The sequence below is a fragment of the Tenrec ecaudatus genome, chromosome 11, assembly GCF_050624435.1.
Source record: "Tenrec ecaudatus isolate mTenEca1 chromosome 11, mTenEca1.hap1, whole genome shotgun sequence".
In the NCBI taxonomy this organism is placed as follows: Eukaryota; Metazoa; Chordata; class Mammalia; order Afrosoricida; family Tenrecidae; genus Tenrec; species Tenrec ecaudatus.
In genome coordinates this window covers 62,873,371-62,897,915 of record NC_134540.1, presented here as the reverse complement: position 1 = coordinate 62,897,915, position 24,545 = coordinate 62,873,371, and the positions used below count along the sequence as shown (strand labels likewise).

General features: G+C 44.6%; 1 protein-coding gene across 1 annotated transcript in view; it reads right to left on the bottom strand.

Annotated features, from left to right (window-relative positions):
- Positions 1 to 24,545, bottom strand: part of DNAH6 (dynein axonemal heavy chain 6) — a 256,202-nt gene that overhangs the window by 109,113 nt on the left and 122,544 nt on the right. Inside the window, exons 31-39 of the mRNA XM_075562653.1 lie at positions 23,109 to 23,257; positions 21,765 to 21,872; positions 16,707 to 17,262; positions 15,632 to 15,754; positions 13,911 to 14,093; positions 12,771 to 12,914; positions 10,015 to 10,236; positions 8,546 to 8,693; positions 6,443 to 6,600 (exon numbers count right to left, since the gene is read on the bottom strand). Of these exons, the coding sequence (XP_075418768.1) occupies positions 6,443 to 6,600; positions 8,546 to 8,693; positions 10,015 to 10,236; positions 12,771 to 12,914; positions 13,911 to 14,093; positions 15,632 to 15,754; positions 16,707 to 17,262; positions 21,765 to 21,872; positions 23,109 to 23,257 (1,791 nt within the window). The remainder of the gene's footprint in view (positions 1 to 6,442; positions 6,601 to 8,545; positions 8,694 to 10,014; positions 10,237 to 12,770; positions 12,915 to 13,910; positions 14,094 to 15,631; positions 15,755 to 16,706; positions 17,263 to 21,764; positions 21,873 to 23,108; positions 23,258 to 24,545) is intronic.

Here is a 24,545-nt window from a genome sequence, read left to right as displayed (position 1 = left end):
GTCTCTATGAATTTGTTTCTCTAGTCTACCTGGACTAACACACTATGGCTTAGGTCAGGTGCACCTCAGTCCTCATTGTAACATTCTCACTCTTCAATAAACTAAAGCGCTCTTGTGCCTAATTCAATACAACTTTTGATCGCTTCACTGCTGCTTCCATGAGAATGGATTATGGATGCCAACAAGCCAAAAATCCTTGATGATTTCAACCTTTTCTCTATTTATCATGATGTTACCTATTGATCCATTTGTGAGGATTTTGGTCTTTACATTGAGATGTAATCCATACTGAAGGCTTCTGTGGTAGTTACATAATCTGGTGTCAATTTGAGAGGGTTACAAGTGAAGGGGTGGAGTCTGGCTTGTCAATCAAGATATAACCAAAGAGGTCTCTGTGTGAGCCTTCTCCTGAGAATTCTGGGAACACCCGTATTTTCCTCCTTGGAGGTGGGAGATACTTCTCTCTGCTCACTTCCTGCGAGGCATCCCTGAGGAGAAACCACATGGACCTTCATAATGCAGACCTGGGAACTGGAGGAGCCACCTGGAGACCCCTGCCAGCACTGAGATGTTTCTACTGCCATGACTTTGCACCCACTGGCCTGTGATCTTCCTGCATTCAGCATCGCTGCATGTGTTTTGTGAGTCTGAAGAGGACTTCATAGATTGCCATCAGACATAGGGGCTCATATTAGACTTATGGACTTGATCTGGACCAGGCTAGGATGTTTTCCCAATAGTAAACTGCTTTTGTATATAAGCCTCTTTGTTATACACATATGAATTTCTATGGATTTGTTTCTCTAGTTTACCTGGACTGACACAGCTTCAATCCTTTATCTTCATCAACAAGGGCTGCCAGTCCTCCTCAACTTCAGCAATCAACGCAGCTGTCATCTGCATATTGCAGGTTGTTAATAAGCCTTCCTCCAACCCTGGTATCACATTCTTCTTCTGTGTAGGTTCTCTCAGTAGTATTTTCTCTGCATGCATATTGAATAGGTATGGTGAGAGGACAGAACCCTGACCCACACCCTTCCTGATTTTCAACCGTGCAGCCTTCCCTTGTCCTGCTTGCACACGAATCCCTGGATTCATGTATAAGTTCTGTGTGGGCACAATGAAGTGTTCTGGAATTCTTCTCAGGGCTCTCCAGAGTTGTTACGGTTCACATAGCCAAAGACCTTAGCATAGTCAATAAAACACCAGCACACCTCTTTCTGGTGTTCTCTGCTTTCAGCCAAGATCTATTTGATGGCCCATGCTCCACGCCCTTTTCTCAATTTGGCATGACCTCTGGAGCTATCAATGTTAATTTGCAACCATTGTTGGATGATCTTGAGTAAAATTTTACTTGCATATGATACCAATGATACGGTTTTATAATTTGAGCATACTGTGGGGTCATCTTTCTTTAGAATGGGTATGAATATGGATCTCTTCCAGGCAGTTGGCCAAATAGCTGTCTTCCAGATTTCCTACCTGCTCCCAGTGCTTCACCAGCTTGTGGAAACAATCAATTTAACAATCCCATCAATTCCTGGAGGCTCGTTTTTGGCGAATGCCTTGAGTGAGGCCTTTTCTACAGGTACATGAGTGTCACTGGTTTTGTTTTCTTGACCACCCAGCCTAGCACACTAGTCCATTTCAGCTCAGAAACCCTTGGTATGTCAATCTTCACGTTCTACTTAGTTTTTGATGACTTCGAATTTTCCTAAATCCATACTTCATATATTCCAAGTTCTGATTATTGTTCTTCCTTCTTCAGCTCTTCCTTCTCGTTTTGAGCCATTCCCCATCAGCAAATGAAGGCCCGAGAGGCTTTACTCCATGCAAGTCATTGTGGTGGACTTTACTTTGAGACGACAACTCTTCCATTGGTCATAGTTCGAATGTCTGTGACCTGAGGGGTCATCTGGCGCTATCTCTGACAATGTTCTGCTTCCATTCACTAGGCCTTCAGTATCTGTCAGTGTTTCCATGCTATGCAGAAGGTGTTCAGCTCTAACTCCTCCAAAGCGGACAGAGGATTCCTTCTTCACAGTCTGTTCTTAGCCTGGGAGCTCTGCCGAAACCCGTTCCCTCTGGGTGACTCTGGTGGCATGTGAAATACCAGTGACATCACTTCCAGCATCACAGCCACACACACACCATCACAGCGTGAAACAAAATGACACAAACGTTGTGGTTGCCTTGTCGAGAGGCTGGTAATCAGGGGCCAACTCAATAGGTGAAGGAGCTTTCCAAAGGTCAGAGCAACTCAACATTGAAAAACTGAGTCTCATGTGCGATCATGTAGGGACAGAAGAGCCACTTAGCCCAGATGCTCTCTGGGGGTTTCAAACACTCAACAAATGCCAGGGTTTCATGACCTTTGGGTGTCCTTTCCACCCTAAGGATCCCCGATGGCATAGTGGTTATGCATTAGGCCGAGAACCATAAGGTCAGCCATGCAAAACCACCAGCCTCTCCTCGGGAGAAAGATGAGGCTTTCTACCCTTGTAAATAGTTATAGTCTTGGAAATCCACCGCAGCAGTTTGACCCTGGCCTATTCTGTTGCTCTGAGCAAAACAGGCTTGATGGCAGTGAGTTGCTTTTGGTTGTCCACGTTGAGATTCTAGAACTACTCGGCCCCACATGGAATCTACAAGCCGCCCGGGTCTACTGAGCCCTTGAAATGTGGCTAGCTCAATAGGTTCAATGAGTACTTGATTCCAAAGACAGCGCAAAAGAACATCAAATGTCTCAATAATTTTTACATTAGTTACATGTTGAAATGATATTATTTTGTATCCATTAGGCTTTCTAAAATACGACATTAAAATAAAAAAATTACAATGCCATGCCAATGCTTGGCAAGGGGACATAACTTAGTCCATGGGGCCAGAAGACATTCATGGAGAAAGTGATTTTTCAGTGAAAAGCTGAACATTGGTAACAAATCAGGAAGCATGGTCAAAATGAGGAAGCAGGGTCCACGCCAGGCAAAGGGCAGTGGGTGTGCGAAGTCCTTCTTTGGGAGGGAAAATCTGACACCTTCAGGAGGGCACTTACGGGCTTAAGCCAGGGGATGTCAAGATCAGAGCTGCATGTTGAAAAGACCCTTCTCACTGTCTACAGGGTGGGGACAAACTGCAGAGGTGTGGAGACCAGTGAACAGTTAGCAATCCTGCAGAGCGCTTGGCTTCAGATATAGTAGCCAGACCCATACCACACTCCCTGCCATCCAATCAGTGCTGACTCATTGCGACCCCCTGGAGGTTTCTGAGATGGAAACTGTTTATGGGAGTAGAAGTCCAGTCTTTCTCCCTTAGAGCTGCTGGTGGTTTCAAACTGCTGACCAGACGGATCGCAGCCCAAGTGTAACCACTACACCACCAGGGTTCTTCTCAGATAATGGCAGCTGAGACGAAAAGAAATAGTTGAACAGAAAATATTTTCTATGATTAGCTTGTATGTTAAAAGAGAATTCTGGAACATGGAAAAGCCAGTGAACAAGAAGCACCACACTTATACGCAGAGAACTTGACCATCAAGTCTTTAGGGCATAAGGTAAAATAGATGAAAAGGTTGCCTGGGATGTATCTCTCTGCTTCTTGGCCTTATTTCTATGCCACCGAGGCCTGAGATAGGTAGGTTCCTGGTTTTATGTGAATTCAGCTCTAACACATACAAAGCAAGCTACTGAGCTCGGCAGGGACCCTAAAGATGAAGGGGAAACACGTCAAGAGCTCACAATAGAATTCAGAGGCATACAAAAAATACGATCATGCCCACAGCTCTAATTCAGAGACACACAAAATATTTCACAGAGTCGAAAGACGTGAACATGAGGAAATAGGGTTACAGTGTCGAGGGGGAGGCCTGTGAGGTGGTGATTTAGAGATGGCCTTGAAGGGAGAGGGGGTCCCAGTGGCAGAGCTGGAGAATGAAGACCTTCTAGGCAGGGGAACCTTCCACCTTCACAAAGGCGCAGGGGCGAGACTCGCGGGTACATCAGGAGAGCACCATCGATATGATTATGAGGGTCTGTGAGGCACGTGGAAAGAGTGGCCGTTTGTGACTCTCTGTCCGAGACCGTGGATTCTAGAATGAGGCATTTCCAAGCCTTTCATTTGCTCGGGAGGAACCCCTGAAGAGAGGGCTTGGCGTCCTGGAGGTTTGGTCTGCTCACACTCTCCCCAGGCTCACCTCCCTGGCACAGAGAGAGCGTCTACACATGGAAAGTAGGGACCATAATCTTCCCTTAACAGTCTACTGGAAAGATAAAGTTAGAGAAACTCTTTGGAAGGTATTAAAGCTTTATGCAGAAAGACTGCTTATTTACAAGGTGTTCTTGTTGCCTTCTGACTCTTTTCTGCAGGACTTTTCCTATTTAGCACTGGCTTCACACACAGTCTGGGAGAAGAGAGCTGCTGGCTTCTTCCTGGTGATGGAATGCAGGCTTATCTCCCATCCCAGACACCCTGTGCCAGCAACCAACTGGGTCCTGGTCCAGGACCTGCTCCCTGGCCCCCATCATGTTGGATTTGACTCCAGCTTGTCTCCCTCTCAGATTCTATCCCTTCCTCAGCCACTTACACGTATTCTTCTCCTTTCCAGGATCACCGTAGCTTACTGAAGCATGATCCATCTCAAATGCTTCACCGGCTGTGTTCAATGGATGTCATGTGTCATTGCCCATGGTAAGCCACTCTCCCCTGGCTGATGCTCTTACCAGATGTGGGCTCCACTTTGTTCTTGTTGGTAATTACCATCCAAGGGATTGTGACTCATGGGGACCCCGTGTGCACAGCACGGAAGTGCTTCACAGGGTTTTCAAGACTACGACCTTTTCCGAAGCGGATTGCCGGGCTTGCTTTGCATGGCACCTCTGAATGGATTCGAATCTCCAACCTTTAAGTTATTAGGTGAGCCCTGAGCTGGGTGTGCCTCCCAGCCTTGCTATGAATTCCACCAGAGCGGAGACAGTTGAGAGTTTCACTCACGCGGGCATCCCTCGCTAGGAAAAGACATCACCCTTGGGAAAGTATAGGGCCGGCTAACATCTGAGAGCCCCCCCCCCCAGGAGAGGGGCCATGGCCCTAACAATGGGCTCTAACGCCTGTCAGGCCCTGGAGATGGTAGGGGACTGGGACACAGTGTACCCTGTCACCATGAGCTGGAGCCGACTTGATGACAATGAACAAGAAAGTCCCCAGTCCATGGCATGAATGAATAGGCTTTCCACCTGCTCTTGCAGTTTAAATTGACAGACACTGTGTCTATCATGTTTCATTAAAGGCTTTCCATATGAAAAAGTCTAAAGTAACCTGTCCTTTCTGGCTTCTAACTGTAACCTTTATTCTGAATTCTAATTATTCCCTTAAAATGTTTATCTTCCTGCTCATCCTTCCCCCAGTGTTCGCAGTTAAGAGGCCAACAGCTCGACAGAGCGCTTCTGAGCCATCCCGAGGCACCGGGGTGTAACATGCAGGGCAGGGAGGTATCTTGGCTAAATACCAAGATCTGTGTCAGTCAGACGACTTGGGTTCTAATCCCTCCATATCTGCCATTGAATCGTAACGTGACCTGGTGCTGTTTACTTATAATGCTCTGGTCCTCTATTTCTTTATCTGTCAAATGGGGAACATGGCACTTGACTCTCTTCCTGAATAAGTGGAAGGCACTGGTACCACTAACTGCTGTTTTTACTGTGAGCAAAACCAAATCCACTCCCCTGTTCTGTTCAGGCTGGTGGTACACATTCCTCAGAACAGACACAAGGCAATGAAGCTAGATTCCTACTCCTCCCTCAGTCAGCACCCCTACCCCCCACCCTGGTGTCCTGTCAATCTTCCCAGCTACCCTGCACCACACCAGGCCCCCAGTCCCCAGCCCCTCTGCATCCTGCCATTCATTGCCTCTGCTCTCACCTCCTTTCTCGCCCATTCCTACCCTGCAGCCAGTGGGTCTTTCCCTACCATTTCCTTCGGAGGTTCCTGAGCCCTCACAGGATGAATCCACGTTCCTCATCATGGCGTCATGCCCTCTGAAAACTTCCTGGGCGTCCTTCCTTTTGGGTATTCACACTTCACACGGCATGGTCTTTCATGGATGTCTTTTCCTCATTTGGTCATGTTTTCCCTTCAAAACTATAGCTTCGAAGTCACTTCTTCTGGGAAGGCTTCTCTCACCATCAACCAGCCCCACCATTTCCCCTCATCAACCCACGCTGCAATCACATCGAGCCAGATCCTCCCCGGGGAGCCGGGACCCTGCGAGGCGGGGGCTGTCTCCCCTGTCCATGAATCCCTGAACCAAGCACGGCAGGAACTTAATGGAACTGAGTTACAGGGGTTAAATTGACTGGATTGAAGGACATCAAAGAGACACTGAGGTGACCTTCCTACCCAGCCATTTAAACAAAAGCACTCAAAGGAATTTCAAGCCAAACGTTACCTGTATTTCTTTCCAAAAGAGTTTGTTCCTGTCGTAAAATCCATGAAAATCTTGGTATTGCCGAAGCAATTCAATGGGAGGTTGAGAGCCATAGCGATCCAGCCTGGGCATGTTTAAATCGTCCACAAAAATCACCACTTGCTTATTTCCCGGTGCGCCTGGGGGAAGGGACAGTGAATGGGAGAATTACACATTGCCCTTGGAAAACGTCCACCACAATCTAGGTATGGATCTGGACTAAATGGACACCTTATACATCACAATGAGCTGTATGTATTTTTTCTGGGGCGAGGGAGGCTCCAGCAGGGTCCCCGCCACCTCTGATGTCATTTGGGCGCCTGCAGAGATCCGTGATCCCTGCCTGAATGCGTGTGCTGTCATTTCAGCCCCCTCCTACCCCCTGCCCAAGGCACACAACCTCCAGTTGGACCTCAACTTTTAAAGTCTCTATCACAACCGCTGCCCTCCCCCACCGTGTGCCTGGGCCCAGGGTGAAGGAGGGCACCTCCGTTTTGCATCCGGAAGCTGCCTTGGACCATCAGGAGAGTCAATAGCTATACTCACTACAAAACCAAACTCACTGCCATGGAGTCTATCCAACTCACGGCGGCTACAGGGCAGGGTGGAAGTGCCCCTGTGGGTTTCAGAGACTAGAACTCTGTATGGGGGCAGAAAGCCTCGTCTTTCTCCCGTGGGGTGGCTGGTGGTTTCAAGTTGCGGACCATGTGGGTAGCAGCCCAGTGTGTGACCACCCCCCACCTGGGCTCCTCATTACATGAAATAATAATAATCATAAAAGAGAGTGCTGGCAGAGAATGAGTTAAGCAAAGACCCCCTGGTGGACCCCACATTTCTGTGTTTGGGCTAAATTTCCAGGAGGGGCTTTCAAGGTCACTGAGGAAACCTCAAGGGTTCTGTGCCATCCATTCTCTGGCCCTCAGAAGCCAAGTAGCAAGAGTTGGGGAGAGAATCGCTCAGAAAAGGTGCGGGGCCTCCCTAGAAGGGCGGGCATCTGTTGTCCTGTGCCTAGATGCTCAAGACGAAGAGAGGGAGTCAGTCAAGCATAGAGTATGCCCACGATTGGGGGTGGCAAGGCCAACAATGTGCAAGGTGGCCGAGTTTGGTATTGCGTCAGTACGCTCGCTACCCAGGAGGGCTGTGGCCGGGCAAGCGGACCTCAGTAACAAGAGGCTGCGGGGCACCCTGATGGAGGGTGGGACTGAGTGGGTGCCGAGGGCCTGCTTCCCAGCATTAGAAAGCCTTCTGGTCAGAAGGTGAATGCCTAGCCTGTGGAGGACGCTGGGCGTCCTTAGGAGAGCCCGCTCCTGGACGCTCTCTACACCGGGAGCACTGATACTCGGGCGGCCAGCCCAAGCGGAAGGGTCCGTTCACAGAAGGACCATCCACAGACAAGTCAAGGAGAAGATGCTTAGCCCTTCATTTGTTTCCTCTTGTCTCAATGCACGTCTCCTAGAGGCGGGGAGGACAAAGACAAGTGAAAGAACACCCCACGGCCTGTCCACCTGAAGTCCTTCGAGTACCTAGGCTTGCAGCAGGGGAGATGCACGACTTTAAGTTGGGCTTGGAATGGCGGCTTTACATGGTTCTGGACTCAAAATAACTAGAATTACTAGAAAATGTTGCCCTGGCATCGAAGTGGCTAGTAAGGGAAGGGCAGTAAGCGTGATAGCCAAAGCCTTGACCGAAGCGCTGACTGACGGGGGTGAAAAAATGGAACACAATTGTGTTGACTTCTCAGTGAGTTCAGATTCATTCGGCCCAAGGTACATAGGTTTGTTGGTTTTCCATAAAGGGAACCAATGGAGGTTTGAAACCAGAGCATCTGTGGCGTGAGGGAGGGCCATGGAGAGACAGAGACCGAGGACGTTCTGAGTGGAGCACGATGATGGAAATGAATTCTTTGCTTGCTAATAGGAAGGTTCCTAGGTATCTAGCAGTAGAAAAGATACCTTTTAATGGGAGCACTTTGAAAGACTTTATAAAATAAAACAAATATGTTATCCACTGGTAGTTTATCAGTAATTTAGTGATTTATAAACTCCTTAAATAATTTTGGGGGGACAAAAAAATGCTAACTCTTACCGAGAATGTTCTTTCTTTTCCTTTCCAGCTTTGACTCAATAATCTCTTGTGTCCTTACTGATGAAGTTTGAGCAGAAAAATTTAGATAAACAGGAACATAGCCAGCCGTTTCCTGAATTTTACTCAGTAGTCCTTTTGCAATGACAGACTTTGAAATGAAAAAGAGTCCATTGATTTCAAGTTCAGTGCAATATTTTTCAACTGTCTATATTTGTAATCACCCAGTATGATGCATCAGAAACATGATAAAAAGTGAGAGGTTATCAAGGGTTCACGAGGGTGAGGCAGGGTGGGGAAAAAGAGGAGCAGCTACCAAGGGCTCAAATAGAAGAAAATGTTTTTAAAAGGATGATGGCCACATAGGTACAAATGTGCTTGATACAACTGATGGATGGATTGTTATAAGAGCTGTGAGAGCCCCTGATAAAATGATGGTTAAAATGAACCAATGATTGGTTAAAAGAACCAATTTAGAAGTTACAGCTGTTAATCTCTTGCTGGGGGTTCCATATTTATGAGACCCAAAGCAATTTTCCCACTGACTCCAGCTGATCTCAGCCAAAAGCTTCTTTAATTTTGTTATCAAAATCCATTTTGACTATTGTGCAAGCCAATTTCATAAAAGGAGTCGCAGAAAGGCCCAAACAACTACTGTATTTCTTTCAGAAACAATGGGGTGGAGGCGATGAGTCCGTTTGTATGGAATTGCCCCCAAACCAGCAAGGCCAACAGCATTCCTCCTTTTGCTTGACTTTTCTCCACAACAGAGCCCTGTTGGGTAAATGGGCAGGAGGGACAGGGGGACCATCACCAACAGCCTACTGCAGACATAAATGGCTCCGGGCATTTCCTATTCTATCCAATGCACCGGGCAGCCCCAGAAAGTCCAAAACACAAAGGAGGGTCTACAGCTTCAGTCCCTAAACTTAGTTATTTGGCCTACTTGCTCCTTTTCAGGAAAAAAAAATTGCAATGCCTTACCACTCTGGCATTTTATATACTATATACAACCCATGTATAATACTAGATATAACCAATACTCCAGGATAAGGTGTAGGTATCTGCTTTTGAAGTTCCTTCTGGAGGGTTCCAGCACACCTCCCCAGGGGGTGTTCTCCTCCACTTTCGGAAAGACTGGTATATCATCTGGTTCATATGATATTGACTCCACAGATTTATTCCCAAACTGGCACACTTTGGAATAATTCCTAAGACCCCTACAGATTCGGCACAATCCATCCATTACCTTCATCCTGAAAAAAACAACTAAACTCACTGCCATCAAACCAATCCAGGCTGACTCTTAGCGACCCCTGTGGATTTCTGGAATGCCATCCAAAAAATAAAAAAGGAAGAAAATCAAAATGCAAACGACTTTCCCTCTGAGGACGAATGTGTGATTTCTGACCTCTACAGTTCGAGTCCAACCTGCTCTCAGGGCAGAAGTCTGGTTGGTGCCAGTTTCCTACCTTGCCAACTCCCGTCATTCCCGTGAACAGCACCGAATGCTTCACTGCCAGTAATTTTTCCATCAGATACCCAAAGCGCACGGTGTCCATCGTAGGGACGAGCATTTCAAAAAACGGAACATCCCGGCTATACTTGAAGGTCGGTATGATTCGCTCCCAGGGATCCAGTCGTTTGGTGTCAAAGTCCATGTGGACGCTCCACAGGTCGCCAGAGCTGGGCAGCTGAAGTGTAAAATTCAACACTGCCGTCAACTGAGGGACTCAGGAAACAGAAACCGTCACAGAGAAACCAAGGGAGCAAAGGACAGGAAGAGGGGGGTGGGGAAGGTGAATGGGTTTGGATGTCTTTTTTTCTTTGTGGTAAAATAGGGTAGGCAGCAGACTCGTTCTTTAAATGCAAGCGTGCAACTTGCTGCAGGGGAACGTCTGAGACACTGATTATCGTGGTGCTGCTGCTGTGTGCCCTTCAGGCTGGGAAACAGGACCGGAAGCCACGAGAGCACAGGGCATGCTGGGAACATTGCAGCCCACTGCAAAAGCTGGGAGATGCAGCTGGGAACAGAGGCAAAGGCCAGGTGTCAGCAAGCCTTGGTCTGGCAAGCCAAACTCTGCTCGGAGGTAAAGAGTTTGGAACGAAAGATTCTAAACAGGCCATAATTTTTTTTTTTTTTGTACAGAGCATTGAGATGGAAAGCTCACTTGAGGGTAACTCTTAATAAGCATTAATTTTACATGGAGACTGAGTGCATACAGCTATATGTATATGTCAAGTGAATAATACTTATCCCTACTATCTGTCTGAAACTTCACTCTATTTTCTGTGCTATTGTAGTAAAAAATATTTATGGAGGTATAACGTTTTTTCTCTCCCAGATTTTAGGAGTCGAATATAAGGAATTTCCCCCAATATGTTCAGCACCTCAGAAGGCAACCTTGTGCCTCTCCCCTGTCAATACCTTTAGACACGCCTTTACACTCTTTTAATCTGGGAAAAGCCTCAACTTTGTCTGTCAGACGTTGACAGTTTTGAAAAATACAGGCCAATTGATTTCATTGAATGCTCTTCTGTTTGGGATTTCCGGATATATCATCATGATTAGACTCAGGGTGCTCATTTAGAAAGGATACCACAGGAGCAAACTTATTTCCTTCGTAAGCCCCGCCCCACTGCCGCTGAGTGGATGCAGGCTCGGACTGATGCCCTGAGCAGTTTCTGAGACCGCAAGTCTTTATGGGAGCAGAAGACCCACGTCTTGTTCCTGGGGAGTTCTAACTGCTGGTCTTGGCAGTTAGCAGACCAACCAGTAACCCGCTATTGTCACCAGGACTCCTGCCTTCCCTTCTTAGGACACCAATTAAGGGGTAGAGGGTTGTCTCAATATTGCTGATGTTGATTTGATCACTAATTAAGAGGTGATGCCTGAAAAGTTTTATATTTCTAGGTAGTATTATCTCTGGAAACAATCAGTCATTTGTGCAGAGCTTCTTTGAAACTCTGCAAATATTGTTTCTCAGGAAGCTTATACCCGCAAACGCTAGCATCGGCTATTAATGTAATGGTTGCAAAGCGATGAGGCTGTAACGTCATTAATTCCTTCTTCATAAGTTAGGTGTCATTCTCCTGTAATGAACAGGTTTTTCCTTCTCCCCAATTTATGTATACGCGCGTGGGTATTTTCATTTTCGGTAGAGATTCACAGATCTTATTCAGTAAACTATAATTCACTACTATATTTATTTTCGATATTCAAATTTTCCCAGTTTGGGCGGTGGGAGCCTGGCCAAGCTATGTTCTTTATGATATGTCTGCATCATCCTCTAAATACTTCTTTACTATTTGGCACAAGAAGAGACTTGGGCTTTGTTTGCACGTTTCCTGTCCCATCCTGGAATCAGTTAGTTCACTAAGGAATCTTTGTTACCTTAGTGGGGCTTAGGGTTTAAGCATTCAGAATCTCATGGCAGTGGGCAGTCATTGCTCCTAGTTCCTTTCAGGGAATTTATGTCTGTATGGGTAGTTATTCACCTCCATTTATCTCCCAGGTTCAACGCATGCACAGGAGGAGCCCTGGGGCTCAGCGGTTAAGTACTTGGCTGCTAGTAAACCATCTGTGGCTCAAACCTCCCACTGCTTCCTGGGAGAAGGGTGTGGCCGTCTGCTTCTGGGAGACGGACCTGGGCAACCCTATGGGCAGTTCTCGCGTCCCTATGGGGTCATGGGGAGTTAGAATGGACTTGATAGCGTTTTCAAAAAGTATACACATTTTAAAATAATCCATACTCATACGAACCTTTGGTTCTTATTCCATAACAGAAATTACATGCCAGTCTTTCTCCTTCCATGTTTGGAAACCCCTTCTGTGACAGTAAGAAATGTGGCTGGCATTGTCCTTAAACTATTTATCCATTTACTCAGTGATAATGTATGGCAGTCAATTTTAGAGTGGTTAATTTACCCCAGCAGGAACAAGACATATACAAACTACAATGATATATTCTGGAACATCATGGGGAATTTAAAAATATTCTTTGTACTTTATTCTTTCTTTATGCTAGATAGAGACTCCTAAATATTTTTTTCAATGTACTAAATGGTATCTACAATAGAAAATTGAGAATTTTCTTTTAGAAAAAAACTTATTTTAGTCAAGAATATATATTTGCAGTAGGAGGAGCGGTCTTAACATTTTTGACTTAAATGTTAATTTTTACGATTCAGAATTATTATGTTAAAACTAAATTTATTTGGGTCTTACCCTGGCATCAGGATTGTCATCAAATTGTGTTCTAATAAATGTATCAAATGAATCCCAGTAGTTCTCACTTAAGTTTCCGCCCAGAGACCATAAATAACAGAATACAAAAGTCTGGCATAGTACAGTGTTCAGTTTGGTTTGTTCCTGAAAAATAAAGATAAGCAGTTTCAATATTTTCTGTGTAAACATCAGAAGGATCCTAAACCGCGAAGTCCAAAGACCCTCTCCTTTTCTTTAGAATGAAACGTCCTCCCAGGTGCATTTCTTAGCCTCCAGGAAGTGCTCCACAGAGCAATGTTATCTGTGAGACATATGTGAAGAGCCAATGGGAAAAAGAATGGCAAGGAGTATGTACAAGAAAAAAAGGCTCTCGAGGTGTCTTTCACCTCACTGTTACAACTGTTGATGCTTGAATGAAACTGTTTAAGCAGCTGCTAGATAGACATTTATTGGGAATAAGACAAAGACTCAGAGGATTCAGACGTTGAAAACGGGTGTAAACTAGAGGGCCCCTAACATGCCCTCCAACTTGGGGCTTCTCCGTCAAAGTCACTGGGACTCTAGTAAATTAATTTGACAAATCATATTACAGAAATTTGAAATTATTTGCAAAGCATCTGCCCAGTAATCTTCTTCTTTGTTAAAATTGTATTGAGCAATAATTCACATATCATACAACTAATGAGTTCAATTGTATTAAGGAGAGTTATGCAATCCACTTTGGAACATTTCCTTCCCTCTTTGCTGTTGACTCCCATTGCTGTTGACTCCCCACTTCGCCCACCCTCCCTTCTGTGCCGAGGCAATCATTAATCCAAATACTCTCTTCATCCATCCACCCATCCCCATTTCCATGTAGAGATGTGCGTGCAAAACCCAGACAAGCACCAAACAAGGACCCAGCACCAATGACCACAGGGGAAAAAAAAACAAAACAGAGAAAGACCTCAATTTAAGGGAAAGCAGAGAGTATTAGACATTGAGCAACAATGCACATTGGATCCAAAGGGCATTCCAATGACAAGGTGTTATCTTCCAACCTCAGTGCAGTTGTTAAATCCCCTTACAGTGCTCTTTGCCTGACCACAGGCTCACTGTCTCACTTTCCTAGGTCCACAGCAGTGAGGAAACCCTTCATACCATTGTCAAGTTAGGTCCATCCTTCCCAAATATCAAAGACTCCAATAAGAAACAGAGTGTAGTCACTTTGCTGATGTTCACTTGTGGGATTGCCTGGCTACACTTTTTACTGATAAAATTTAAACCATCATCAACATAACGCTGGAAAAGGTTTAGCAGATATTCCTTGGTTTCTTCATTCAACTGCAAATAAAGTAAAAGCAATTTTAGCAAGACTACATGAAATGTTTAATGAAGTTTAATGAGGTTTCCATGTACGTGTGACTCCAATCTATACATTTCAATACTTTCTATAATCCCGTAGCTAACGGTCATAAGATATAAAACAAATTAAATGTACAAACAAAAAATTCTACTGTTGTTAACAAAGGGTATATAGGGTGCATTCTATTCTTTAATAATATTTGGCTCTTTGATCTGGTAGCGGAGTCCCAGGTTTATAATATCAACATATGAGTATATATTCCATGTATCCCTCTATAATGTATTACAACTCATTAAGAACAATCAAACAAGAGACACAGAAGAAAAGAACTAAATATCTATGTAAACTAGGGGAAGTGCCCTGGTGGTACAGTGGTTTAAGTGCTTGGCTACTAATCCAAAGGTTGGCAGTTCGAACCCACTAATCACCCACAAGAGAAAGCTGTGATAGTTTACTGCCATCAAAATGATAGCCTTGGGGCTCCAATGGGGTGGGTCTACTCTGTCCTATAAGATCTCTATGAGTTGGAATCTACTTGATAATAGTGGGTTTGGTTTGGTATATATGTTAAAAGGAATTATTCCAAATATTTTGAAATGAAGGAGGTTTCAAGCTTTGTAGTAACCTATGATAAATTCTAAATTCTGAGAATTATTTCTTTTAATAAAATACTAGGCCACAATATTGCTAAAATGTTGGTGCCTGGCTATGCTGCAAGCTGCAGTCTGCATGGTCTCCAGCCCTGCAGGAGAAAGACTGGGTTTTCTACTGCTGTAAATAGAGTCTCAGAAACCCACCAGGGTCGCCATTGTGAGTCAATAGTCACTTGATGGCGGTGAGTCTGATTTTTAATGAAGAGTACAGGACTGAGGAAAGCAGTTTTTAAATTCATCTTTGGAGGGGAAAGGCAGGGGAGAAGATGACTTTCTTGGAGGGGGGTGGAATGGGGAGAAACATTTCAAGGATCCACTTGTTGAGATAAAGAAAGCCAAAACCCTATTTAAGAATGGAGAGTTATGGAAGATAATGAGGAGCTACATTGGACGTCTTCTTCACTTTGCTGGGAGTCGTCCCTTTGATGTTAGAACGTGTCTTTGGCCATGAATCTCAGAGTAGGGTGGGCTTCTCCTTCTGTCTGCTCACAGAGGTGTTGGGGGTAGGAGGGATGTTCTGAAATTAACATTGCAATGACAGCTAGTGTCTGGGTTTAAGTTTTCTTTTTCTTCATTATCCCTAACGAAGTCTTTTTTTATCTGTGCTTTGGCAGGACGTGGTTTGTACCTGAGAGGAACCGGTATGGTGAGAACCCAGGCATGCAGATAGAGAGCTGGAAGACCAGCAGGCGGCCATATTTGGAAATTCTTGGTGAGAGGCACTAGGTTACATTCTGGAATTCCCACAATCAAGCCAAAATGAGGCCTTCACCTGTTCCTGTTGGCCACTCACGGGCCATATGAGCCCTAAAGGAGAGGTTGGACCAGGGGTGGGTGGGGGGGGTGGATCTGGTTGCACCTACTTTTTTAGAAATCCCATTCATCCAGGTTTGAACATATGGCATCCATTTCAGTTCTTCAGGATCAACAAATACCATTCCACAGCGACTGACGGTGGCCGGAGAGGCCACCCTTAGATCTTGAACCTGAAATTGAAGGAAGTTAACGGGTAATAGCTAACACAACTCTTCCTTATTCCAGAATGAATGACTCGCCATTTGAAAGCTTAAGCGACTGCTGAATGGTTTTATGTGGAAGAGCATGGGGGAGCTATAAGCAAGCAGAACTGGAGATGGGGAATCGAGGTGTAAGACGGGGAATAAAGTGAGTGTAGAGCCAAGTTCGTATGGGAGGGAACAGATGCCCCTCCCCGTCCCCACCTTTATTTCATTTATTCTTGTAACCGAATACCTGGCCTCCTAGCCTAATACCTAACAGAATGCTTGAAGAATGAATGGAAAACCCCACCAAACCCACTGTCTGTCAGAGAGTTGATTCTGACTCAGAGCCACCTTTGGGGAGGTAGAACTGCTCCTTCAATAGTTGCAGTCTTGGAAAGTCACAGGGGCACGTCGACCCTGTCCTAAATGGTCGACCCTGTCCTAAATGGTCACCATGAGTCAACATCAACTCAATGGCAGTGAGGGCTTTTTGCTTAGATTTAAAATCTTCACAGGAGAAGGCAGCCTCATCTTTCTTCTTCAGATTGGCCAGTGGGTTTGAACCCCTGATGCTGGGGTTAGCAGCTCAATGCTTCTCCTCCTATGCCACCAGGGCTCCTTAGGTGAACAAAAGAGTGACGATACCGTCCTTAATACTTTGTAGTTGTATTCGGTTCACATTCCTCTCTCGATTCCTTCAAAAGTTTACACTACAGTGAACCAATTTACTCATATTAATACAATTTATCTTTTACTTAGAAATTATCTTTTACTTATTATTTTACTTAGAGATGATGTAAAGTCACCAGTATATACAAATAATACACGATTTCAGGTATTACGGAGAGTGAATGCTACATCAGCGTGAGAAAAACAATTTAACGATGGTATGCTAATCTAATAAGTGATTTCTCTCCACACAAAGGCATTCATTTACCTCAAAAAGCATGTGGATTTGAGGTGTGAGTTTAATCCTTTCACTGTTAGCCAGGCAAAGCATCTTGTTATCATCCAACACTGTATTCATATTTTCGATCCAAAGAGCATCCACCGGCCCATCACTGACAATCCACTTATGGTCTTCCGAGGGATCACTCACAGCTGCTCGGACACTTAGCGCCATCAAGCCATCCTTCCATTCCAAGGTTACACTATTCACTTCGCCGTACAGTTCACCCATTGTGATTGATTTAGGATTGAGAACAAAGGTTTTCACTGGATGGTAAAAGGGGTTGTCTATTCCAAGTTTGTGCAAGTTTCCCAAAGTTTCCGCCAGTATTCGGTACACGGTGGTCTTCCCACCTCCTGTTGGCCCGACTAGCATAACACCATGCCTTACTAACATGGTCTCATAGAACTGTATCACTTTCTGAACCATACACAGCTCAGGCTGAAGCTGCTGCTTAGTCATAACATCAATAATTGTTGAGTGCAAGATACCGTAATCGTGCTCCGGAATTTGGACTCCAGGAAACAGGTCAGATATGATTCCACTGAGAAAACAAAAATACAATCCATTAGGAACCTCTGGCCACTAGGAAGCTCTCCATATTGTTACAGTGACTTGATTAAAGATTATAATGAGCCCTGCTTTTCATCATTGGTCTGCTTTTCTACTGACTTCATAGAATACCTGCCTGTTGATTTGCTGACAGGACACTTTTCTCTGATAGCTTGCATGGTTTTTTCTGCTTTCTGTATACTAGATTAATGTTTGGAAGCACACATTCTCAGCATATAATAAGACCTTCTGGAGTAAGCAAAATTTTTCATGCGTCTGAAATATTCACAGGATGTGGCCACAATGAAATATCCCTATCCATCTACCGAAATGGCTAAATTCAAAACTAGTGACAGCACACTGAATGCTGACAGGACGCAGGGCTACCGGATCAGTCATGCATCACTGATGGAAATGCAAGACCGCACCCCTGCTCCGGAGCACGGGAGCTGCATAAGAAGCAAAGATGCAACTGTCATGTGACTCATGATCTCACATCTGGATACTTAGCCAAGATAAACAAAAGCCATTTTTATGCAAAAACTATACTGAGCGTTTATAGAAGTTCCATGTGGACTAGACCCAATCCGGTAACGAGCCACATGTTCTTCAAGAGTGAATGGTTGCTCACATTACAGCATATCCCCATCGTGGAATACTGCTTGGCTATAAAGGAAAATGAATTACTGCTACGCAAACAACTTGGGTGAATCTCCTTCGAATTATGTCAGTCTCAAAAAGTTTCATGATTCACAATTCCAATGCAGTGAAACTTGTGACAACCCAAGCCTATTATTATTTTTTCATGTCTTATACCGACCGATGTCTCCCTTCACCCGCTTTTCTGTTGTCTGTCTCCTAGGGAGGGGGTTATGTGTAGATCATCGTGATCAGTTTCCCCTTTCTCCCCCACCTTCCCTTTCCCCTCCCGGTATCATTATTCTCAATATTGGTCCTGAGGGGTTCATCTGTCCTGGATTCCCTGTTTTTCCAGTTCCTATCTGTACCAGTGTATATCCTCTGGTGTAGCCAGATTTGTAAGGTAGAATGGGATCCTGATAATGAGGTGGGAGAAAGTATTAAAGAACTAGAGGGAAGTTGTATGTTTCTTCCGTGCTATTCTGCACCCGGACTGGCTCATCGGAGGGATCCCTTTGTTGATGATGAAAATGTGCTGAATTTGATTGTATAAATGCCAGCATCCTGGTTTTGATAATAGTTTTATGATATGTTATCATTGAGGGAAATTGAATAAAGGGAACATATAATCTGATTATTTTAAAACCCAATGGTAATAAATACAGGCAACAGCCACCATTTATCCAATCACAGAAGAGTCCGTGTAAGCACGTGGGTGGACAGTGAATGTGGGAGGTAGGAGTGGAGGTTTGGAGGCTGGTAGAGGTGCATTCGTGTTTTATTTCCTGTTATGAATACGAGTATGAATTTCCTATTATGATACAGTCACGAACTGAATTGTATTCCTCAGATCCCCTGCAGACTTAACTCTCAGACCTGGGAATTTGATCTCATTTGGAAATTGAAAGTCTGCGAAAGTGGGATCAGTTAACACAAGAGCAGGGTGGATCCCACTTCATTATGAATGGGTCCTTCCAAAAAGAGGAGACGGACACAAACACGGAGCAATGGCAGCCAGATGGAGGTAGATACTAGAGTGATGCACCTACAGGCCAAGGAAACCATGGATTTCCGGGAACCCCTGGAATCCACGAAGAAGCAAGGAAGGATCCCCCACAGCCTTTCTCACTGCCATCGAGTCAGTGCTGACTCAAAGTGAGCCCTGTGGCTTTCCAAGACTGGAACTGTTTACTGGAGTAGAAAGCCCAGTCTTTCTCCCTCAAAGCTGCTGGTGGTTTTGAACTGTTGACCATGTGGATCGCAGCCCAATGTGTACCCCCTACACCATGAGTGCAGCCTCTTGGTGGAAAAGGAGGGGAAGGGTAATAGTCTTCGTGACACCTTGATGTCAGACTTCTGGCCTCTGCAAGCGGGAGGCAATACTTTTTCGTTGTTTTAAATCACCCAGTTTGTGGTAGTGTGATCTGACTGCCCTAGGAGATGAAGGCAGATAACTAAACATCTAACTTGGTTTAATGAAAATAAGTGAATTCACAAGAACAAAGTGAAGTTATATGAACAAAACCACACTCATACAATTAAGCGAAGGGAAGACGCAGCAGATGAGACAGTTTCCCAACTTGTTAAAGCAGATGAGCAAAATTTCAACTTGTTAAAACAAGATGACAGCAGATCGAGGTATGGTCTCCAGCAAAGTATGTCAAGGTGTGTGAATGAATTAACACTATTAATACCTTGTGCTAGTTGACAAGAGAGAGAGGGGCTATCCTCAAAGCAAGATCTGCACACACACGTGTGTGTGTGTGTGTGTGTGTAAACTTCAACTGAGATAAAGAAATATTCCTAGGGAAAGGAGAGGACAAACTATTGCCTCACATTTCATCTCTCAGTTACCGTATGCACTGTATTTCAAAATAAATGACAGAACTACATAAACAAAAATAAAGTAAAACAAAATAACCTAACAAAAAAGTAGATAAAAGTGAATATTTATTATCTCACAGTAAAAGAATATCTCTCAAACAAACAAACAACAACTCACTCCCACCAAGTTGGTTCAAACTCATAGCAACCCTACATGACAGGGGGGACTGTCCCTGTGGCTTTATGAGATGGTAACTCTTCATGCAAGTAGAAAGCCTCATCTTTCTCCTGAAAAAAGAATAGTTAGCCATACCTAATTTCTAGGTTAAAAGATGAGCGGGAACTGCATAGACAGGGAGGCAAAAGAAAGCATTCCAGTGGAAAGCCCAGTGGGAGGAAAGTCATTGGATCACAAAGTGTCTGGAAATCAAGGAAGCAAAGGGGACTTGGCCGTCCGAGCCGCAAGGCGACACAGAGGCTCCAGCAGCTCAGCGGTGGCTCTGCCACCAGAACCCTCATGCCCTGCCCTCTCCTGGAAAAGAGCATGGCACTCTTTTCAAGCCTCCCTGCTCCTAGACACGTTGTTGGTGGTCCTCGTTGTGGGGCAACTTGTCCCACAGAACAAAGAATGAATAGTCTTTCATTAAGACCTACACAAGAACTAGATGTCTGAATTTAAATTTGAAATTTAAGCTGGCAGCGAGGGAAGACATTAGACTCGAGGAAGGCTCGGGAATGGGCACTACTAGGGTTCTATGAAATTAGGGTTCACTGTGGATTTAAGAAGGAGCCCTGGCAGTGTAGTGGGTTACATGTTGAGCTTCAATCTGCATGGTTGGGAGTTCAAAACCACCAGTAACTCTGTGGGAGGAAGACTGGACTTTCTACTCCGGTAAACAGTTACAGTCTTCAGGAAACCACAGCGGGTCACCATGAGTCACTGACTCACTGGCAATGAGTTTGGTTTGGCTTTGTGGAGTTGAGAGGAGCTCTGGGGGTTGTGGTTACACGTCGGGCTGCTAACTGCAAGGTCAGCAGTTAGAAACCACCTTGGGAGAATGATGGGGCTTTCTGCTCTGCTACAGCGTAGACTATCTAGACATACATAACACATACATAAAGCGACCTGGAAACTCACCGGGGCAGTTGTACTCTGTTGCTATGAGGCAACATTGACTTGATGGCAGCGAGTTTGTTGAGTATTTGGTTTTATGGAGTTGAGAATAGGAGGTTTGGCTAAAAGTCTGCTTCTAAGGCTATTAAATCTACATATCTGTTTATTATTCCACAAAACCGGCCAACTGTCTGATGCTGGGGGACACCCAAGTATGACCAAGGGTAGGAATGCCATATGAGGAAGCAGAGCATTCAATAAACGATGAGCGCCCCGCCCCTGCTCCCCTAATGGGTACAGAGCTTCGCACTATCTTAGCAGTCCTTGGGTGGTACACATAGTTTGTACTTGGCTACTAATCAAAAGGTTAGCAGTTTGAATGTACCTAGTAGCCCTTGGAAGAAAGGCCTGGAGATCTACTTTTGCAATTTTATAGCCATTTGAAAATGGAATGGATGACCTCGTCAGAATTGACTCTAGGCAAGGAGTTTTTCTGTTTGTTAGTTGTAAAACTATGCGGGTGTGTAACTTGGATAAACCTAAATAATAAAAGAAGAGATAAATACAAGGGATCAGATTTCTGCTAACCCCCAAGATTTTCCCCCTTCGAGCATGCATTTCTGTTAGGTCAGGAGCTTATAACCAAATGCTAATTTTTTTCTTTTTATTTATTTATTTTTAACTAGATACTAATTTCTATAGCACATAGCCTACTGATGAATATTTTGAAGAAAAAAGAACTAATGTCAAAATTTAGTATCTTTATTTTAAACTAGTAGTTTCTTTTCAAATTTCAATACATATCTCTGGAAAAGATGAAAAAGTTATTACTTTGTTAAGGGAAGAAAGACTCAATCATGTGAGTATCATTATCCATACACCAGCTAGGCTTTATCCTGAAAGCCCCAGAAAGTTACCTGAACAGAAGAGCATCGTCCGTGAGGAACTTGGGCAAGTTGGAATCTCGTAAAGCCCTTATGAGTACCACGTCCTCATTCAGGGTTGGGTTCTCTCTTTTTAAAGACCTAGATCCAAAGGAACAGTTCAGAGGACAATTAGAGAAAATGTGATTGGACATAACCTTTCAGAGTCAGGAACTCTGTTTGTCGCAAGGTGCAAATCCTCCTGGACCGCAGCCTGTGGGAAATAACAAGGATATCTCCCTTCCGCACCTGATTCATCCACACTTTAGCCAAGCTGCACCGTGGTGTTTCATAGTCCGTGGCTCTCTTTCCCTCTGCCCAGAATGCTATGCTTTGCTCTTTTGCTGACTAACTCCTAATTTCTCTTCAAAGGCCAAACCTTCCTCTAGAAAGCCCCCCCCCCCTTTTGCATTCTTAGCGACCCTATGAATGCCCTCAGCAAGTGGCATCCTAGATGACGGCTGCTTTGTCTGTCTCTCCCACTGCTCTGAATTTGTGTTCTTGGAACCATGCCTGTAACTGTATTCTAACCCTTATGATGCTTATATGGCAAGCCTGAAACATAAGTAATACTGCATTTGGGAAGAGAAAGGAAGGAAGAAGGAAGGAAGAAAGGAAGGAAGGAAGGGAAGAAGGGAGGGAGGGAGGGAGGAAGGAAAAAAGGTTATAGATACAAAGTGAGAGAGAAGAGGCATGGATGTACAGAAACTGGCCCAATGAGGCTCAGAGGAAGACCTAGTGAGAAAACTGTTATTCTCAGGGACTCTGGACAAGGTGAGGTCCAGAGTTAGTCATTTCAATTAGTTGTAAAGAAAAAAAAATAAGGCGTGAAACAGGAAAGACTTCTGCTCTACTAAGAAAGAAATGCAGCCTTGTATTACTTTGTGAAAACGCGGTGGCCCCCACGAGGTAAGCCTGAATGCAGTTGGAAGGATGAACTGAAGTTTCTCTTAACATGCATGATGTTGTCGGCTAACAATGTGATTTACCTCCCTGAATCTGAATAACAGGCTGACCAGTCTTCCTTTCCAGTGGTCGTAAACACTTTGGTATGCTCGAGCCAAAGTACTGGATGAGCTCCTGGAGGCAGGAAAGTTAGTCCTAGTCTATTTGGGATTCAGGTTCCATCTCAGGTAACACGTGGGGTCTCACAGAGGAGAGCCCTGGAGGGAAGAGGTGAGATCCCTGACCCTGTGGGGTGGGAGTCTGAAGGTGAGACTGACAGCTGGCGCAGGAGCTGTCAGTGACTCATTACTGACTGTGAACCAGGCTGATTTCCCTTTCCATCCATTGGTTACAGGATGTGGTGTTTAATGTTTTACCACTTTGGTTTCTTACCCAGCCATGACCAGTACAGACTTCACGGCTCTCATGCCGAAATCGTAGTGATCCTGCTGAGAAAGTTGCTCACTGCACAGTTTATACATCTGAGTCATTTTTCTTGCCAATATTTTGCTGGACTCAAATCCTTCAGAATAGAGAATTACCTAGAATAGGAAAGTATAATATTATTATATGATATTGATAGTCTAATTATTAGATTATTATTAGGTCTCCAGATTTATTTGGTCTATTGTCTCCTTTTAAAAAAAATTACTCAGGTTGCTAAAGTTTTATGATACTCTGGCTCATAATTTAGGATGTAGTTACATTTCTTTGCAGCCCCTCGCTAGATGATTCCAGCATCCCCAGGGGGAGGGTATCACCCACTTTGGGAAACACTGGAATATATTAGCCTAATACTAACCTATTAAAACGACTGCCATTAAATTCATTTCAACTCACCCTTGACCTCTATAGGGCTTCAGAGGCCTTGCAAATCCTTATAGGGGCAGGCAGCTTCCGCTCTCCTGAAGAGGGAATCCACTTTCGGAATTGCACTCCTCCAGTTAGGTGGTCTCGTTTAACAAAAGAATGTAAATATAAGGTTGGAAGGACAGGGTTTGCCGTGCCACTGGAGGGCATGAGACAGGATGCTTTATGGAGACACCTGGGCAGTGCTCTCTTGACGAAGATGTGGCTTTGACGACTTTTAGTTCAAAAAGCAACAGAGCCAAATGCTTACGCCATGGAGGTGAAATGGTATGATCAGGCCAGGCCTCAACAGGGCAGTGTTGTCACAGAACTGAGCTTATCCAGTTCGACAAGACCACCGCCTTGGAAGACAATATCAGTCATAGCAATGTGCTCCCCTGAGAAAAGCTACAGTGATTGGCAGTCTATCCCATGCCCCACAGGGTCTTGGTGGTGTGAATAATTTGTGCTAAAAGTATATGGTCCAAACCTAATGATGCCACAGAAGAAAGATGTAGTGGTCTACTTCTGTTAAGACTCTAGCTATGAAAGCCCTATGTTTTGGGTTTTCATTTTTGTATGTTTTTCTCTATATGAAATCTAGGGCAGGGGAGGTTGGGAGGAGACGGGGAGCGAATAAGGAGTTCAAGGGGGAAGAAAACGCGCTAAAATCGGTTGTGATGCTGATGGCACCGCTCTTGTTAGTAGGTTTACATGTTTGAAATGTGTGATATGTGAATTATATGCGAATAAAGCTGCTAAAATAAACAAACAATAATCAATAAACAAAAGCTATTTTGATAAGGGGACTGGGGGAGGTGGGGAGAGAGAGACACACACACACACACACAGAGAGAGAGAGAGAACCTTGCAGAGTAGTTCTGTTTTGTAACACATGGGGTTACATGGGGGAGGTGGGGAGAGAGAGAGAATAAGAGAGAGAGAGAGACAGACAGAGACACACAGAGAGAGAGAACGAGA